At 44.6% G+C, this 19,995-nt stretch overlaps 1 protein-coding gene and 1 long non-coding RNA gene across 5 annotated transcripts in view; one reads left to right on the forward strand and one right to left on the reverse strand.

Annotated features, from left to right (window-relative positions):
• Window positions 1–322: 322 nt before the first annotated feature.
• Window positions 323–19,995, forward strand: part of PRKDC (protein kinase, DNA-activated, catalytic subunit) — a 186,913-nt gene continuing 167,240 nt past the window's right edge. For all 4 annotated transcript variants that reach the window (XM_055286467.2, XM_055286469.2, XM_055286468.2 and 1 more), the window contains exons 1-10: window positions 323–556; window positions 3,067–3,143; window positions 3,235–3,327; window positions 4,509–4,583; window positions 5,704–5,812; window positions 6,224–6,336; window positions 6,424–6,523; window positions 16,071–16,126; window positions 16,218–16,248; window positions 16,730–16,887. In XM_055286467.2, the coding sequence (XP_055142442.1) occupies window positions 403–556; window positions 3,067–3,143; window positions 3,235–3,327; window positions 4,509–4,583; window positions 5,704–5,812; window positions 6,224–6,336; window positions 6,424–6,523; window positions 16,071–16,126; window positions 16,218–16,248; window positions 16,730–16,887 (966 nt within the window). In that variant the 5' untranslated portion in view covers window positions 323–402. The remainder of the gene's footprint in view (window positions 557–3,066; window positions 3,144–3,234; window positions 3,328–4,508; window positions 4,584–5,703; window positions 5,813–6,223; window positions 6,337–6,423; window positions 6,524–16,070; window positions 16,127–16,217; window positions 16,249–16,729; window positions 16,888–19,995) is intronic.
• LOC129486489 (uncharacterized) lies at window positions 15,153–18,679 on the reverse strand. Its single transcript, XR_008659004.2, has 3 exons — window positions 18,486–18,679; window positions 17,713–17,868; window positions 15,153–15,355 (listed from the first exon to the last, which is right to left on the reverse strand). It is a non-coding gene; the product is annotated as an uncharacterized lncRNA (long non-coding RNA).

A 19,995-nucleotide genomic window follows, 5' to 3' on the forward strand; every position in this document is an offset into this window, starting at 1 on the left:
AGACTGGTCTCGAACTCCTGCGATCCCCCCGCCTCAGCTTCCTAAAGTGTTGGGACTGCAGGCGGGCACCACCGCGCCCGACAGCGTTTCTCATTTTTTATTGAGGAGCAAACTTGGAGCTCTTGACCTAAGCCCCTCGCTTGTTTTATCTGCCTCTGGTATTTATTTAGCCAAGTCCAACACCAAGTAGCCACCCAAACTACTTCCGCAGGTCAGACCGATGAATGGCGTTTCTCCTTAGGTTTCCATGTTGATTCGGACCAAACGCTTACAGGCCAGGCCTTCCCGCAGGGGTCCCCGGGAAATTTCCTGCCGCCGTGCCCCGTAGCCCCGCCCCCGCGCGTAGGGGCATTTCCGGGTCCGGGCCGAGCGGGCGCACGCGCGGGAGCGGGACTCGGCGGCATGGCGGGCTCCGGAGCCGGTGTGCGTTGCTCCCTGCTGCGGCTGCAGGAGACCTTGTGCGCCGCGGACCGCTGCGGTGCTGCCCTGGCCGGTCATCAACTGATCCGCGGCCTGGGGCAGGAATGCGTCCTGAGCAGCAGCCCCGCGGTGCTGGGTGGGTACCGGCCCGAGCTGGGCCGCGGGTGGGTCCTGGCTTCCCGAGTCGTTTTGGAGCTAGGCAGCCCGGCGCTTCTCACTGTGTTTAGATGACGGTATTTTGAAGTACAACAGTTAGATTCTTGGGGGGAATTTCTGTGCATGTGTATAAAGTGATTTGTCATACTGCTTTTTACTCCGTAGTATTAAGGGAAAGAGATTTTAAAGCCAAAGTTGGTGAAAACGACCCCTAATATGGCAATCATTGCTATGCAGAGTCGGGGGCAGGGCAAGATAAATAATTTTTTTTTCTTTTTGAGACAGAGTCTCGCTCTGTCGCCCAGGCTGGAGTGCAGTGGCGCGATCTCGGCTCACTGCAACCTCCGCCTCCGGGTTCAAGCTATTCTCCTGCCTCAGCCCCCCGAGTAGCTGGGATTACAGGCGCGTGCCACCAGGCCCGGCTAATTTTTTTGTATTTTTAGTAGAGATGGGGTTTCACCATGTTGGTCAGGCTGGTCTCGAACTCCTGACCTGGTGATCCGCCCGCCTCGGCCTCCCAAAGTGCCGGGATTACAGACGTGAGCCACTGGGCCCGGCCAAGAGAAAGTATTTTCTTTCACCTGAATCTCGCCTAATCCCACCAGTACCTTTTCCAAACCCTTCTATTTGCCGTTACTACTTTGAGAAAAATTGAAGAAATGTAATTGAAGTCATTTTCTTTTAACTCTTTAGCAATGCCTGGATGGGAACTTTTTCCCCTTTGTAGTAAAAGTGCCTCTTTTTAGCATTTTAAATATTCAAATATTTAATTGTGTGGAAATTCCTGTATTCCTTCTCTAAAACACGAGTATGCAGACCTTGATGTTGTGCCCTATTAAAAGGTGAGATTTTCTTCCGGAAGGTCTAGTAGTGAATATAGTGTAGGAATAACTTACACAGTTTAAACAAGATGCTATATGTGGCACGGCGTGGTGGCTCATGCCTGTAATCCCAGCACTTTGGGAGGCTGTGACAGGTGGATCACCTGAGGTCAGGAGATGGAGACCAACCTGACCACTATGGTTAAATCTTGTCTCTACTAAAAATACAAAAATTAACTGGGCATGGTGGTGCGCACCTGTAGTCCCAGCTATTCGGGAGGCTGAGACAGGAGAATGGCTTGCACCCAGGCGAGGGAGGTTGCAGTGAGCCGAGATTGTGCCGCTGCACTCCAGCCTGGGCGACAGAGCAAGACTCCGTCTCAAAAAAAAAAAAAAAAAGATGCTATATACATGTATCCTATATATTCTATCTGTTGTCAAGAATATATTAACAATGGGGAAATATCAAACAAAAAACTAACATTGATTACTTTCTCTTCTCAGGGTTTCAAATTTAGAATTCATTTTTGTTCGTTTAGTAACTTGTTTCTAAAGCACTTCCAAGTTTACCTTCCATTTATGACATATCTTCTTTCACTTGAGAGATTCCAGGGGAAGTGTATTAGTTCCTTATTGCTGCTGTAACAATTACCACAAGCTTAGTGGTTTAAAACAGCACAGGTCTGTTACTCTTACAGTTCCCACAGGTCTCACCAAGCTAGAACCAAAGTACCAGGCAGGGCTGCTTTCTTTCTGAAGGCTCTTGGGAAGGATCCATTGCCTTATTCATTCAGGTTATAGGATTGAGGTCCCTGACATTCCATACTTCTTGAAGCTGTCCCCTTTCTTTGGATCACAGCTCCCTTCCCTGGGTCTTCAAGGCCGGCAACAGCATGTCAAATCTCCCTAACTAGAGGTTTGGAATCTCTGGCTTTCCCAGCTTCCTGTCTCTCTGACCCACTCTTCATCTCCTTACTTTAAGGGCCTGTGTGATTACATTGGGCTCTCTGGATAATCCAGTATGATCTTCCCATTTTAAGGTTAGCTGATTAGCTACCTTAATTCCATCTGCAAGCTCAGTTTCCTTTTGCTATATACATTTAACATATTCACAAGATGTGACCCCAGGGATTGGGATGCAGGCATCTTTGGGGCCATTATTTTGCATACTGCATCCCTGTGGAACATTGTCTAGAATTTTCTGCTTTGTTTTAATACAGCAACCTTGGGTTAGTGTTTTATATTTATAAAGCAGGCTGCCTTGAAAACCGTTGCAACCTTGGCCAGGCGCGGTGGCTCACGCCTGTAATCCCAGCACTTTGGGAGGCCGAGGCGGGCGGATCACGAGGTCAGGAGATCGAGACTATCCTGGCTAACACAGTGAAACCCCGTCTCTACTAAAAATACAAAAAAAAAAAAAAAAAATTAACCAGGCGTGGTGGTGGGCACCTTTAGTACCAGCTACTTGGGAGGCTGAGACAGGAGAATGGCGTGAACTCGGGAGGCGGAGGTTGCACGGAGCCAAGATCGTGCCACTGCACTCCAGCCTGGGCGACAGAGCGAGACTCTGTCTCAAAAAAAATAATAAAATCATTGCAATCCCTTTAGGAGTGGTTTACGTGATGCTCTTGGCACTCTCTTAACTTGCTTACTTATTTTTTTTGAACAGCATTACAGACATCTTTAGTTTTTTCCAGAGATTTCGGTTTGCTTGTATTTGTCCGGAAGTCACTCAACAGTATTGAAGTAAGTTGACAATTTTGGTTTTGCTTTTCTTGTATATTCCTGGAGTGACTCCTCTTACCTGTATTTACAATATGTATCTCTTTCGTTACAGTTTCGTGAATGTAGAGAAGAAATCCTGAAGTTTTTATGTATTTTCTTAGAAAAAATGGGCCAGAAGATCGCGCCTTACTCTGTTGAAATTAAGGTGAGAATTAAAAAACAAACCTTATTACATTATATATCAACATCTCTTTTAACTTATGGTGTAAGGAACTTGGATTTTTATTTTAAAGGTAAAACATTTTCCTTTCTCATTGGGGAATTTGCTTACTTCTGCTTCATTGTGTTACAAATGAAGTGGGCTCTTCATTAGTTTTTTTTTGAGATGGAGTGCTGCTCTTGTTGCCCATTAGTTATTTAGATTTAGTAAGCTAAGGCCATTGTCAGAGAAACTACTTTGATAATTTTTTTTAATTTAATAACTATCTTAATAATTTTTTTTCCTGAGGAGGTGGCAGTGGCACCCTGGGCTCCCTGGGGCCCTGACGGCCTCTTGATAACTTCACTGCAGCCTGGGCGACAAGAGCGAAACTCCATCTCAAAAAAAAAATAATAATAATTTTTATTTTGTATATTTTTATTTTTATTTTTATTGTTTATTTGTTTTTATTTTGTGAAACAGGGTTTTGCTCTGTCATCCAGGCTGGAGTGCAGTGGTGTGATCATGGCTCACTGCAGCCTCCATCTCGTGGGCTCAGGTGATTCTCACACCTCAGCCTCCCAAGTTGCTGGGACCACAGGATGTGCCACTATGCCTGGCTAATTTTTGTATTTTTTTTTTGTTGAGACAGGGTTTCGCCTTGTTGCCCAGGCTGGTCTTGAACTCCTGGGCTCAAGTGATCTTTCCGTCTCCGCCTCCCAAATTGCTTACAGGCATGAACCACACTGTAATCCCCAAAGGGATTACAGGCGTGAACCACAGAGTTCGGTGAATACTTTCAGGCTGGAGTGCAGTGGCACAATCTTGGCTCACTGCAACCTCCGTCTCCTGGGTTCAAGCGATTCTCCTCCCTCAGCCTCCTGAGTAGCTGGGATTACAGGCGTGTGCCACCATGCCCTGCTAATTTTTATATTTTTAGTAGAGATAGGGTTTCACCATGCTGGCCAGGCTGGTCTCGAACTTGTGACCTCAGGTGATCGCCTACCTCCGCCTCCCAAAGTGTTGGCATTACAGGCATGAGCCACCACGCCTGGCCTAATGTTATATTTTCCACAGCTAAATACTGAATTTTGGTATTGCTCCTCTTGGAGACGTAGTTTCAGGTATTGCTGAGTCTTAGTTTTTATATCTTATTGATGATTTTGGTTATTTTTTTTAAAACCTAGAATACTTGTACCAGTGTTTATACAAAAGATAGAGCCGCTAAATGTAAAATTCCAGCCCTGGACCTTCTTATTAAGGTAATTATGTTTCTAAGTACACGTATTTTACATTAAACGTATAACTTTTAAAAGAAAGTCAGAGTTTTGAGTTGTGTTTTGGGTGATGTGTTTGGGGAAGGATAGGATCTAATCACATTGATATATGGGTAGGATGCACATTTTCCAACCATCACCTGACAATACCCTGGCATTTTGTTCTCAGACTATTCTGGGTAGAAAAGAAGAATTGTGAGTTGTGAGGAGAATGAAGGAGGAAAATGACTAAGGAATTTATTGCTCTTTCATTTATCACCCTTACTGGCTTTGGCAAAACCTAATGCTATTAGGAATTGCTGAAAGATCACCTTGTATCTCTGAGGTTTTTCCTAAAACCTTAGCAATGGGAAAGAGTTCACATGTTTTCTTTTCTTTTTTTGAGACAGAGTCTTGTTCTGTCATCCAGGCTGGAGTGCAGTGGCGCGATCTCGGCTCACTGCAACTTCTGTCTCCCGGGTTCAAGCGATTCTCCTGCCTCAGCCTCCTGAGTAGCTGGGATTACAGGCATGTGCCACCATGCCTGGCTAATTTTTGTATTTTTAGTAGAGACGGGGTTTCACTATGTTGGTCACGCTGGTCTCGAACTCCTGACCTTGTAATCCGCCTGCTTGGGCCTCCCAAAGTGCTGGGATTACAGGCGTGAGCCACTGCGTCTGGCAGGAATCGGTTGATACGTTGCAGTTAAGTGGTTGTTGGGGTCACTGTGACCTGTTTCTGGTTTTTTTTTTGTATTTGTATTTTAGAATTCCTTTGTTTCTGGTTGGTCCTTTGTTTTACAGGCTTCTGGGAGAAAGATTCTAGTCATGTTGTTGGTTTCTTGGGAAGGTAACAATTAAGCCTACAGCATTCTTCTCCTGATGTTCTTCCACCATACCCATCCCAACCTTTAATTCCCAGATAAGCTGGGTGGATGTGAGTGGATGTGAGTCCTGTGACACCAAGTGTAAATCCTTGAGACACACCTAATTCTGAACCTTTGCTGTGTACAGATGCACTGAGATAGAGGAATCCCTTTATTTCCCTCTTTAGAGAGAATGCTAATTTGTATTTTTTTTTTCTTGATTCCCACACTACATTGATGTCCTAATTTGTGTTCTTTTAGTTACTTCAGACTTTTAGAAGTTCTAGACTCATGGATGAATTTAAAATTGGAGAATTATTTAGTAAATTCTATGGAGAACTTGCATTGAAAAAAAAAATACCAGATACAGGTGAGATGCATTTACATGTTATTTTCAAATAGTTTAGCAAATTAATATTAACAAATTATTAGCGTAAGTTAGATTTTCTCTACCAAGGTCTTATTTTACAGTCGAATCCTTTTTGCTGAAAATAAACCAAAATGGAACCAAACAAAAACAATGTGTGAAGACTTCCCTTCATAAAAATGTTAATTTTTACAAAATTATTCCTTTAAATAGAAAACTCACAAGACATGTCAAATATGGTTAATACATTTGCATAAAACTTAGGAAAGAATGCAGTCCTAAAAGCTTTATATTTTATATGTCTTACTGTAAAATCAATTTTGAACTTTAGTTTATTTTCTTCATACATTTTGGTTAGTTTAACTTATTTAAATGTAGTTTGAGGCCTTCACTTGTCTAAAATTTTCTTTTCAGTTTTAGAAAAAGTATACGAGCTCCTAGGATTATTGGGTGAAGTTCATCCTAGTGAGATGATAAATAATGCAGAAAACCTGTTCCGTGCTTTTCTGGGTGAACTTAAGACCCAGGTATGATGAACTTTATGACATTCTGCTTCCATAGATGTGGTTGTGTTTTTCTCTTGTAATGACATCTTCTTAAATCTTTTCTTTTAGATGACATCAGCAGTAAGAGAGCCCAAACTACCTGTTCTGGCAGGATGTCTGAAGGGGTTGTCCTCACTTCTGTGCAACTTCACTAAGTCCATGGAAGAAGGTATTGCTTGGCTTCACTTGATTTTCTTTATTCAAAAACTGTAAGTCTAACCAGCAATGCCTGATTATTTCTTTGAACTCTTAACCAATCCTGAATTTACATACAGTAGTGAGAAATAATCTAGAGGGACCTGTGGGCCCTCCCAAGTTTCCCTGATGATGACATCTTTTCCAACTATAGCACAACAGCAAGCTGGGCGTTAACATTGATGTTGTCCACTGAGCTTTGTCAGATCACACCAGTTTAACATGCACATATTCGTGTATGTGTATTTAGTTCTTTGCAGTTGTTTAAAATTTTATTTATTTATTTTTCAGACAGAATCTTGCTCTGTCGCCCAGGCTGGAGTGCAGTGGTACTTTCTTGGCTCACTGCAACCTCTGCTTCCTGGGTTCGAGCAGTTCTTCACTTCAGCCTCCTGAATAGCTGGGACTATAGGCATGCACCACCACTCCTGGCAAATTTCTTTCTTTCTTTTTTTTTTTTTTTCTGAGACAGAGTCTTGCTCCGTTCCCCAGGGTGGAGTGCAGTGGCTCGATGTCAGGTCACTGCAGCCTCCTTCTCCCTGGTTCAAGTGATTCTCCTGCCTCAGCCTCCCGAGTACCTGGGATTACAGGCGCTTGCCAGTAAACGGCAAGTTTTTTTTTGTATTTCTAGTAGAGATGGGGTTTTACCATGTTGGCCAGGCTGGTTTCGAACTCCTGACCTCAAGTGATCTGCCTGCCTTGGCCTCCCAAAGTGCTGGGATTACAGGCGTGAGCCACCGCGCCCGGCCTAATTTTTGTATTTTTAGTAGAGATGGGGTTTCACCATGTTGGCCAGGCTGTTCTCAAACTCATGGGCTCTAGTGATCCGCCTGCCTTGGCTTCGGAAAGTTCTGGGATTACAGGCGTGAGCCATTGCACCTGGCCCTTTTTAATTCTTTTTTTTTTTTTTTTTAATAATTGAGACAGGGTATCATTATGTTGCCCAGGCTGGTCTTGAACTCCTGGGCTCAAGTAATCTGCCCACCTTGGTCTCCCAAAATGCGGGGATTATAGGCTTGAGCCACCACACCCAGCGAGTTTTGTGTAATTCTGTCACGTGTATGTACCATTGTAGTCAAGGTATTGAGTAGACTGATTAGCTCAAGGGTCCCATGTGCTACTGACTTAGAGCCATAGTTGACCTCTTCTCCCGTCTTGGCCACCTAATAACCATTCATCTGTCTCCATCTGTGGTTTCGTCATTTCAAAAAGTTGCACAGATGAACTTATGGTATGTAGCTTTTCCTGTGTGGCTTATTTCACTTAGCATAGTGTCTTTCAAGTTCATCCATATCCTGATGCGTCAGCATTGTCTTTTTTTTGAAGGCTGAATCATATTCTTGTGTGTATTTACTGCATTTTGTTGATTCATTCATCCATGTATGGGCACTTGGTTTGCCTCTGCTTACTGGTTATTCTCAGTAGTGTTGCCATGATCATTGTTGTACAGAAATCTGTTGGCAGTCCCTACTTTTGATTCTTTTGGATATATACTTAGAATTGTGATTGTTGGGTAGTATGGTAACCTTAGTTTTAATTTTCTGAGGAATCGTCATAGTGTTTTTCATAGTAGCTGCAGCATTTTACATTCCCACCAGCAGTACACAAGGGTTGCAGCTTCTCCACATCCTTACTGACTTGTCATTTTCTGTGTTTTTGGTAGTAGACATCCTAATGCCTAATGGTTGTGAAGGGATGTCTCGTGGTTTTGATTTGTGTTTCCCTGATGATGAATGATATTGGTTGCGCATCTTTTCATGTACTTACTTGCCACTTGTGTGCCTTTAGAGAAATGTCTATTGAGATCTTTTGCCCATTTTTTAGGTTAATTGGTTTGTTTGCCTTTTTGTTGAGTTGTAGATACCATTTTCTTTCTTTCTTTCTTTCTTTTTTTTTTTAGACAGAGTCTTGCTCTGTCACCCATGCTGGAGTGCAGTGGCTCACACATGGCTCACTGCAGCCTCAACTTCTTGGGCTCAAGGGATCCTCCCACATTAGCCTCCCAAGTAGCTAGGACCACAGGTGTATACCTGATATTAAAAAATGTTTTGTAGAGACAGGGTCTTGCCTTGTTGCCCAGGCTGGTTTCTAGCTCCTGGGCTCAAATGATCCTCCTGCCTTGGCTCCCCAAAGTACTAGGGTTACAGGTGTGAGCCACTGTGCCTAGCCAGATACCAGTTTCTTAACAGATATATGATATATGAGTTGCAAATATTTTCTGTCTTTTTCTTTTTTTTTTTTTTTTTTCTGAGACAGGATCACACTCTGTTGCCCAGGCTGGAGCGCAGTGATGTGAGCATGGCTCTCTGCCTGCCTCCACCTCCTGAGCTCAAGTGATCCTCCTACCTCAGCCTCCCAAGTAGCTGGGACCACAGGCATGTGCCACCACAGATGGCTAATTTTTGTACTTTTTGAAGAGACATGGTTTCCCCATGTTGCCCAGGCTGGTCTCCAACCAAGAGATCTGCCCACCTTGGCCTCCCAAAGTGCTGGGATTACAGGTGTGAGCCACTGCACCTGGCCCTTCTCTCATTTTTTGAGTTGCCTTTTCACTGTGTTGATTATGTCCTTTGGTACACAAAAATCCCTTATTTTGCTGAAGTTCAGCTTTTTTATTTTTTTAATTTTTTTAAGAGATGGGGTCTCCCCAGGCAAAAGTACAATGGCTACTCATAGATGCAATCATGGCTCACTGCAGTCTTGAACTCCTGGCTCAAGCAATTCTCCCACCTCAGCATCAAAAATAGCTGAGACTATAGGCACCACCATGCCTGGCTCCTTTTATATTTTGCAGAGTTGGAGTCTCGCTGTGTTTCCCAGGCTGGTATTGAACTCCTCCCATCAAGTGATCCTCCCAACTCAGTCTCCAAAGCATTGGGATTATAGGCATGACCTGCCACGCCTGGCCAATGAAATTCTTTTCTTTTTTTGAAAAGACAAATATAGCTTTTCATCGTAAAATAATCTTTTTTTTTTTTTTTTGGACTCTCGCTCTGTCGCCCGGGCTGGAGTGCAGTGGCGCGATCTCCGCTCACTGCAAGCTCCGCCTTCCGGGTTCACGCCATTCTCCCGCCTAAGCCTCCCGAGTAGCTGGGACTACAGGCACCCGCCACCACACCCAGCTAATTTTGTTTTTGTATTTTTTTTTTTTTTTTTTTTTTTTGAGACGGAGTCTTGCTCTGTCGCCCAGGCTGGAGTGCAGTGGCACAATCTCGGCTCACTGCAAGCTCCGCCTCTGGGGTTCACGCCATTCTCCTGCCTCAGCCTCTCCGAGTAGCTGGGACTACAGGCGCCCGCCACCACGCCCGGCTAATTTTTTGTATTTTTAGTAGAGACGGGGTTTCACCGTGGTCTCGATCTCCTGACCTCGTGATCCGCTCGCCTCGGCCTCCCAAAGTGCTGGGATTACAAGCGTGAGCCACCGCGCCCGGCTTGTTTTTGTATTTTTAGTAGAGACAGGGTTTCACCATGTTAGCCAGGATGGTCTTGATCTCCTGACCTCGTGATCCGCCTGCCTCGGCCTCCCAAAGTGCTGGAATTACAGGTGTGCGCCTGGCCGATCCTAAGATAATCTTAAGGCAGGGAAAAAACTCCTGTGCTCTTCCTTATCACTTTTTTTTTTTTTTTTTTTGAGACAGAGTTTCACTCTTGTCACCCAGCCTGGAGTGCAGTGGCGCGATCTTGGCTCACTGCAACCTCTGCCTCCTGGGTTCAAGCCTTTCTCCTGCCTCAGCCTCCCGAGTAGCTGGGATTACAGGCGTGTGCCACCATGCTCAGCTGATTTTTGTATTTTTAGTAGAGATGGGGTTTCACCATGTTGGCCAGGCTGGTCTCCAACTCCTGACCTCAGGTGATCCACCTGTCTCGGCCGCCCAAAGTGCTGGGATTACAAGGCATGGGCCACCACCCCTGGTCTCCTTATCACTTTATCTTCAAGTAATTACCAAATGTTTGTACCTACTCTGTTTTTCTTCCATTAGGTTGAAACTTACAAAATTGCTTATATCCAATGATTTTTTTTTAACCTATATAGGCAGCAGTTTCATTTTAAGCCAATGTTTCTACCCATGCCTTCTTCCTTGCTTATCAAGATTGTTAGAGTAGCCCTGTGTAATTTTCCTTCCTGTCTTCTCTCTCCTCTCTCCTGTATCCTGTGGCTCCCACTTCCTCAGCTTCTTTTCAACCGTCACCCCTCTTAGGAAGCATTTATGATTCCCCTGAGGTGAGCACTTCCTCTGGCCTCTGTACTCCCCTCTGTGACAGCACTTAGGGTCATATTTTGTTAGGTCATATGTTTAATTCTCTCCTTTGACCCTGTTGGCAGGTGATGTTGCTTATTTGTCTTTATATTTACTTGGCTTATAAATTGGCACTCAGCGAACATATATAGTGGAAGGAAAATAGTAGCACTTAGTGCTCATTTATTGTGTGTTAAGGACTACTCTAGACATGTTGCAAGGCAAGTTCCTGTAATGACTGCATGGCAGGTAAAATGTCTCTGTTGTATAGATTAGTAAACTGCAACTCAGACAGGTTAAGTAACTTGCCCCAAGTTACACAGTGACTTGCATGGTTAGGAGAATAATGGCCACCAGGGTGTCCCATCCTAATCCCTGTTACACTGCATGGCATAGCGGAATTAAGGTTGCTAATCAGCTGACCTTGAACTGGAGAGATGATCCTGGATCATCCCCATGGGCTTGGTATGATCACAGGGTCCTTAAATGTGGAAGAGGGAGGCACAGAGGAGGTCAGAGGAAGGGGATCTGGAAGGCGGCAGGAGCCAAGGCATCAGGGCGCCTCTCGAGTCTGGAGCAGTGAGAAAAGGGTTCTCCCCTAGAGCCTCTCGGAAGGAGCACAGCCCTGCTGATGCCTTAAATTTAGCTCAATATGAGAATCATTTCAGACTTCTCACCTCTAGAACTATAGGTAATAAATCTGTATTGTTTTAAACTATTAAGTTTGCAGTAAGTTGTTATGGCAAAACTAGGAAACTAATATAGCTAACAAATGGCAAGTCTGGGATTTAAGCCTTGGTCTGAGGCTAAAATTTATACTTTTTTTTTGTGATGCCATGATCATGTGACTTCAAGCACTAAATACTAATTCATTCGTACATATACATAAGGCACCCAGGAAATACAGACTGTATGAATGAGTTATAAAAATAATTATAAGGCCAGGCAAGGTGGCTCCCACCTGTAATCCCAGCACTTTGGGAGGCTGAGGTGGGCAGATCACAAGGTCAAGAAATCGAGACCATCCTGGCCAACATGGGGAAATCCCGTCTACTAAAAATACAAAAATTAGCTGGGCATGGTGGCACATGCCTGTAATCTTGAACCCGGGAGGCGGAGGCTGCAGTTACCTGAGATTGTGCCACTGCCCTCCAGCCTGGCAACAGAGCAAGACTCCATCTCAAAAAAAAATTTTTTTTTTATATATGTATATAAACGTGTGTGTGTGTGTGTGTATGTGTGTGTGTGTGTATATGTAAATATATATTTTTTTGAGACAGGGTCTCACTTTGTTATCCAGGCTGTAGTGCAGTGCTATGATATGGGCTCACTGCATTCTCAACCTCCTGGGCTCAAATGATGTTCCCACCGTGGCCCTCCCCAAGTAGCTGGGGACTATAGGTGCATGCCACCATGCCCTGCTAATTTTTATTTTATTTTTCTTTCTGAGACTTGAGTCTTGCCCTGTCACCTAGGCCGGAGTGCAGTGGCGCGATCTTGGCTCACTGCAACCTCTCCCTCCCGCGTTCAAGTGATTCTTGTGCCTCAGCCTCCCAAGTAGCTGGGATTATAGGTGCGCGATGCCATGCCCGGCTAATTTTTGTGTTTTTAGTAGAGACGGGGTTTCACCATGTTGCCCAGGCTGGTCTTGAACTCCTGGGCTCAAGCGATCCACCTGCCTTGGCCTCCAAAATGCTGGGATCACAGGCGTAAGCCACTGTACCCGGCCCCAACTAATTTTTGTATTTTTTGTAGAGATGGGGTTTCCCCATGTTGGCCAGGCTTGTCTTGAACTCCTGAGCTGGAGCAATCCACCCGCCTCACATTCCCAAAGGTGCTCAGATTACAGGCTTGAGGCACCGTGCCTGGCCATGGGTGCCATCTAGCTAAAGAGTGATGAACTTGGTGTTAAACCAGTGATTGAAATCACCAAGTTCCTACCATCATGAGCTCAGTCTAGTGGAGGAGACAGATGAACAAACAGAGGTGGGGTGTAGTGAAGAGGAATGCCAGAATTTGGAGAGGTGGAGCACACGACCCACTGGTACTTTCTGAGGATGTAACGCAGAAGTTGTGCTCAGAAGGAGGAGAGGGAGACAGCTGGAGAAGTGCTGGGAAGAGCAGTCATTCCAGGCAGCAGCTGCTCAGCACCCGGCCCCGTGCTCGGCCAATCTCTGGCCCTGTGCTTAGCCTGCGTGCAGTAGTCCCAGGGTCCACAAGAGCTGGCATGTCAAGAGTGTGGAGGTACACAAAGTGGGCCAGGATGAGATGGGAAGGACACAGGGTTGGTGTTTGACGGTTTTCTGAGCTGGGATCTTATTCCAGATGGAATGGGAGCCAGAGCTTTTCAAAAAGGAGTGGATGTGGGCCAAGAGATGTTTCACAGAGGTCTGCCTGACTGCTATTGGGTGTGGGATGTGAGTTAGTGTAGGATTGAGAGACTGTGAGTGAGGGACTGAGGGCTGTGCACTGACTCCTAAGCTGAATGAGATGGGAGAGACTGGGATTTTTGTAGAAACCTGGCCTTTTGTGTTGGATGTGTTTAACTGGAGACACTTAGGAAGCATCCAGGCTTAGATGTCAGGTGTGCAGTTGTACATGAAACATGGGATCTTGCAGCAGAAATCAGACTTCAGGCTACACATTTGGAGGTCTTCATCACATAGGTAGTATTTAAAGCTAGGAGTATGAGCAAGATGAGGAGGGGGTGAGAGTGCAGAGACCAGGCGGAGGGTCTCAGGAGAGTGCTGAGGAGGCAGTGCAGGGCTGCCTCGCATCCGGTGGAGTCTGGGGAGGAGGAGGAACTGTCAGTAAGTGGTGGGTTCAGCTCCACGAGAACCGCATCCATTGAACATCGGGGAAATGGGACCTCTAGAGTGAAGAGCGGGAGGAAGTGGAGGCCATTTGTAGAGAACACGCTAGACAAATCTTGTAATGGAAGAGAGCAAAGAAATGGGCTGTGGCTGATGGGAGATGTGGGGTTAAGAGAGGGTTTTTTTTTTTGAGGCAGAGTCTTGTTGGAGTGTAGCGGCACGATCTTGGCTCACTGCAGCCTCTGCCTCCCGGGTTCAAGCAATTCTCATGCCTCAGCCTACCGAGTAGCTGGGACTACAGGTGTGTGCCACCACACCCAGCTAATTTTTCCTATTTTTAGTAGAGACAGGGTTTCACTGTGTTGGCCAGGCTGTTCTCGAACTCCTGACCTCAGGTGATCTGCCCATCTCGGCCTCCCAAAATGCTGGGATTACAGGCCTGAGCCACTGCACCTGGCCAAGAGAGGGTTTAAAAAAATAGAAGCAGGCCGGGCACGGTGGCTCACACCTGTAATCCCAGCACTTTGGGAGGCTGAGGCGGGTGTATCACAAGGTCGGGAGTTCAAGACCACCTTGGCCAAGATAGTGAAACTCCATCTCTACTAAAAATACAAAAAAATTAGCCAGGCGTGGTGGCAGGCGCCTGTAATCCCAGCTACTCGAGAGGCTGAGACAGGAGAATAGCTTGAACCCGGGAGGTGGAGGTTGTGGTAAGCTGAGATCGTGCCACTGTACTCCAGCCTGGGTGATAGAGTGAAACTCTGTCTCAAAAAAAAAAAAAGAATTTTCACACCCATGTTCCTAGCAGCAAATCCACAGTAAGCCAAAGGCCTAGAACCACCCAAGTGTTCATCCAGGGATGAATGGATAAACAAAATGTGGCACGTAGACAGAATGGAACATTATTTAGACTTAAAAAGGTAGGAAAGTCTGACACATGCTGCAGCATGGATGAACCTTGCAGACAGGATGCTAAGTGGAATAAGCCAGCCATGAAAGGCAAACAGTGTATGGTTTCACTCATACAAGGTACTTAGAGTAGTCAGATTCACAAAGACAAAGTAAAATAGAGGTTACTGGGGCTGGAGGAGGGGAAATGGGAGTTAGTGTTTGATGGGCACCCTTCTGTTATTGATGGTGAAAACATTTTGGGTATAGACAGTGATGGTTATACAACAGTGTGAATATATTTAGTGCCAACGAATTGTATCTGTACACATTGTTTAAATGATAAATATGTCTGTTTTACCACATTGAAAAAAACAGATACAAGACCATGCTTCTACAGGGAGTGGGCCACTAGAGGGAGGGGCTGCAGGAGAGTGGACCGTGGAGGGCAGAGCCTAGAGAAGTCTGTCCTTGCCAAGTCCCCAACCCTAAACCCACTGTGTACTGTGGGTGTCCTTGTGTCTGCACACTTGTGTTTATTAACATGATTACTTTCTATTTGAATGACCTTTTCCCAAACTAGTACCTATTCTTTCAGTCTCAGAACAAATGCTACCATATCGGGAAAGCGTTGATAGAATACTCATAGTCAGAAGAAATCTGCTTGTCATGAATTCCAAAGTAGCTTTTTTTGTATCTCATTTATGCCACCATCCTGCAACCATACAGATGTTTCTCTGCTCTAAGGCCTCTCTGACCACATTCTCTCTCCAGCGCCTATCACATCATCATCAGGGCTCTGTCTCAAATATGTCAGTCCTTGCAATGAAAGCAAACAGTTCTTGAGTCTCTGCTGATTACAAGTCACTGTTAGAAAGATAGAGAAATTAGTGATGAGTAAAGCGTGACTCTAGCTACAATGAATAATCTGGTGGGAGGCAGTCATGCAAATAACTGTGATGTCAGTCAGGCCAGGATTAGAGCCTCATGTTACAGATGTGTGCCTGTTTTATCTTCCCTTTTAGTTAATAAGTATGCTGAGGTCAAATATCATAATTTATTTGTATTTGTAATTGTCATAATATCTTGGCATGTACTATGTTTTTTTTCTGTTTTTTTTTTTTTTAATCTTTTTCTTACATGTACTATGTGTTGAATAAATGCCTGGGTGTATTGGGGAGAAATGGTATGTTTGGCGATGAGTAAGTTACTTTATTTAATCCTCCAAACTATCCTAAAAGGTATATACTGTCCCTATTGCAAATAAGAAAATTGAGGCTCTGAGAGATTATCTAACAGAGCTTGTAAGTGATGAGTTGGTGTTTAAATCTCTCAGAGCTTATAAGTGATGGGGTGGTGCTTAAACCATGTCTTTGTTATTCCAGATTTTCTTTCTGTTTTCTCGCAGTCATAACCACGCAGCAGTAATAACTTGCAACTTTAGCTGGATGGAATGATGAAGGATGTTTCTCCTGAATTCACAAGAGACTAATGGTTAATATAGGTGTCAAGCTGTCTGTAAAGTGTGTCATGTGATACTGTTATTACGATTTGTAACAGAGCCTTCTTGGTATTTCCCTAGATCCTCAGACTTCAAGGGAGATTTTTAATTTTGTACTAAAGGCAATTCGTCCTCAGGTAGGATTAATATTACCATTAATATTATTCTAATGCCTTTACAGTGCAGACTTTCAAATACTGATGGTGAATTATTCTTTTCTAAAAATAGATTGATCTGAAGAGATATGCTGTGCCCTCAGGTAGGATTCTGTTTATAATGAAGTATAATATTTTAGATTACTAAATTAACATCTCAAGTAAGCTTTTGCTTAAACTTTGAATGAAAGCAAATGTGATAACATCTGTGATGTTTCACACACAGTTATTTACAGGGAGGCTTTCGGTGACTTAGTAAGGTCTGGTTGAAATGGTGATTCTCAGGTTACATGGTTGAAAGCACTTTAGGGTATCTTTCAGGGGATCCAGGCTGTTTGATTCTGACTTTGCCTCAATGAATCCTGATTCCACTTCTGACCCTTGTTTTGGGATTTGTCAGCCAAGTCATGGGCCTGTTGATTGGCGGTGTTAGAGCGCTGACAGGGATCCCTGGGTTACTGTAGTGTAATGGTACTAGATCTTCCTGAGCACAGTGTTGACTTTGACATATCCCTGCAGGTTTGTTGGTTTTCTGTTCTGTCTTATGTCGTCTGATTTTAAATATAATGGCTTTTGCATTTGCAGCTGGCTTGCGCCTATTTGCCCTGCATGCATCTCAGTTTAGCACCTGCCTTCTGGACAACTACGTGTCTCTATTTGAAGTCTTGTTAAAGTGGTGTGCCCACACAAATGTAGAATTGAAAAAAGCTGCACTTTCAGCCCTGGAATCCTTTCTGAAACAGGTACCACAAATTCAACTGTCATTTAACAATATTTCTTTCACACACAGAATTAAATTCCCATTGTATGCATGCATGTTTGAAAATAAATACAAGTTGATCTATAGCTTCTGTAGTATTTAAAGCAGAAAGATGTTGATCAGCCAGCCACATGGGAGGCAGCCAGAGTGAAAGAGAGCTAGGGAGATGCCAGATTTGATTAGGGCCTCAGAGCCTAGATTGACACAAGTGTAATGGAGCGAAGACATGGTGAGGAGGTGGCCGGAAGGGCTGGGAGGTCAGGGTTGGAGAGTGGGTGGAGGGCCGAGGGGAGCCCCATCTCTCCTGGAAGAGGAGGGCTAGCTGTCTCTGGGGAATAGATAGATGCTTGTGTGTCAACTTGAAAACAAGGGGTGCCTCTTTGCCGTTGTGGATTTTCTACCTGGATAGGAGGCGGTTACAGAATCTGCACCTGCGTATGTGGAAGCTTGTCTGGTCGGCTGAGGAGACCATGCTTGTTGTACTGAATGCTGGTCTCCAGGATGTCCTGGGCGTCCAGAGGTGGCCGCAGGGGCCTGGCCACTAAGGAAGGGACTTCTGGGGTTGCTCTGAGGGAAAGCACTGGAGATTCACAACAAATGTTTTCTTAGGGGCCCTGCTGTATATGGGTAAACTGTAGCATTCACAGGCTATCCATGCAAACCTGTGTGAACAGTGTTGCAGTTGTGTTAGCCTGAGAGTCACAGCTGGGATGTGTGGAAGGAGAAGAGAAAGCACTGCCATCCTTTTTTCAGGTCTGGGCCTCCCTCCCAAAAAACTGAGCCGATAGGCCTCGTCTTTGGCCCCTACCTCTGCCGCCTGTCTCTCTCGCCTCCTTAGTCTCCCTGCTGTACTTGATCTTCCCGTCAGACTTGTGTTCTCCCTGAAGTCACTCTTGGCTTTGAGGTTACCTCTTGGTCCTCTTCATGAAACTCCTATTCCGCTGAACTTGGCTGGCCTTACTTGCTAAGGGAAATAAAAATCTGAGGAATTATTTTTTACTGATTCATATGAATATGTTTGGATCTCAGTAAACATTTACTGAAATAAACATCTTGACAGAGAGAATTTCATGCTTTGTTAGCAAGGAGGAGTGTCCGGAATGTGTGTAGGGGGATCATCCCTGGTGGCACCCCGGGGGCCTTGTTCCCTAGTGATGCCTGCCTTTCCTAGCGCAGGGCTGGGTGGGGTGTGGGCCTGCAGGGAAGCCTGCCAGCCCTCCCTCCACTGCGCTGGTTGTCTTTAATGAGCCACGCAGACATCTCTGTTTCACATCCTTGCCAGAGACTTTTCAGTCCCCTACTCCAATTCTTAACAAAAACTACATTGAATAGATTTTAGAGTTTCATTGAGGAAATGTATTCTACCTGCTAGTCTCTACCTCGTGAGAAAGTTACTTGAGCTTAGTCAGGGGAGAAGTTCAAGAGAACTATCCTCAATGCTGCCCTCAGGGCTGATGCCTGTTGCAAGTTTGGGAGTTTCCAGTATACCCTCAAATTTGATACAGCTATGGTTTATTACAGCTAAAGGGCCCAGATAAAAATCAGCCAAAGGAAGCAGCACACAGTGCGGAGATGAAGTACCAAATGTGGAGCTTCCCTGGTCCTCTCCCCGCGGAGTCAGGGCAGGATTCCTTTCCCAGCACCCATGTGTGACAGCATGTGTGGAGCATTGACTGGATGCTCCCTCAAACCTCTGTGTTTGGGGTTTCCCTTGGGGCCCCACCCTGTAGGCATAGTGGGTTGTTGGGTCTCGGCTTCCAGGGATGCTGTGTGACCCAAAGCTCCCATTCCGAGTCACATTGTTACTGGGTGTGGTCAGCTCCACCCTGAGTCCCATTATTAGATCATCCCTTGTGACCTGAGGCCCCAGGCAAGGAGAGACACCCTCTTTCCCTCCTTCTTCAGAATAGGGAGTGAGGAGAGAGGAAGAAAGAGGGAAAGAGGACTTTACATAAAGGATACATAATTTTTTGGCCTTTTTCCCACTATGTTGAATATATTTTCCTCACAGTGACATCTATATGATTTTTTTTTTTTTTTTTTTTTTTTTTTTAGATTGAGTTTTGCTCTGTCGCCCAGGCTGGAGTGCAGTAGCGCGAGCTTGGGTTACTGCAACCTCTGCCTCCTGCGTTTAAGCAATTCTCATGCCTCAGCCTCCCAAGTAGCTGGGATTACAGGCACCTGCCACCACGCCTGGATAATTTTTGTATTTTTGTTAGAGACAAGGTTTCACCATGTTGGCCAGGCTGACCTCAGGTCATCCACCCTTCTTGGCCTCCCAAAGGGCTGGGATGACAGGCGTGAGCTACTGCGTCCAGTCGACATCTGTGTGATTAATTTTCAGTGGCAGTGTAATATATGATATTTATGAGCCATAATGTTTTAATCTGTCCTCTGTCTGCTACTGTTGAATAATTATTTTCAAGTCTTTAATATTATGTACAGGAAATAGTTGAATAAAGATGCGTTAAAAACATGCTTACTGGGAATACAATAATAGAAAATTAGCAGTGTTTAGGTGGTTACACATAGTATATAATATTCGCTATTCTGTAATTAAGTAAAATGATGTTGTTTGTTTACTTCTTGAGAAACATTTATGATATGTTTTGTGAAGAAGGAAATTATGAGACAGTATATACAATGTTTCATTCTTCTAAAACAAATAGGGAGCAAAGTTCCCCGAAGGTCAGGCTCTAAGACCTAGTGGCTTTAGGGGGATTGGGAAGTGTATGGATAAGTTGGCAATGGAAGGTGGGTTTTTTTTTTCTGCCTTTGATAATTGTCTAGATAGATTCCTTCCATTCTTATTCTGGACAGTCTTTGTGCTGAAATGGGGAATGCTCTTTGAATACCTGTATTAGTTCTTGCATTTAGGCTCTTGTCTCTTGGTTTGGTAAATAATGATCTATTTGCTTCTCAGACGACGTTTTCCCCTTGCATCACTTAATTTAAGCTTTATAGTTTGTAGCTTATTTTTTTTGAAAACTGAGATGCCTTGTCTTTCTGATTGTTCTGAACTCTATTTATTGATGACGTCTGAAGTCACTGGTCCCCTGACAGCTCTCTTTCACCCTGTGGGTGACAGGTG

Source organism: Symphalangus syndactylus, chromosome 7, assembly GCF_028878055.3.
Source record: "Symphalangus syndactylus isolate Jambi chromosome 7, NHGRI_mSymSyn1-v2.1_pri, whole genome shotgun sequence".
Taxonomy (NCBI): domain Eukaryota; kingdom Metazoa; phylum Chordata; class Mammalia; order Primates; family Hylobatidae; genus Symphalangus; species Symphalangus syndactylus.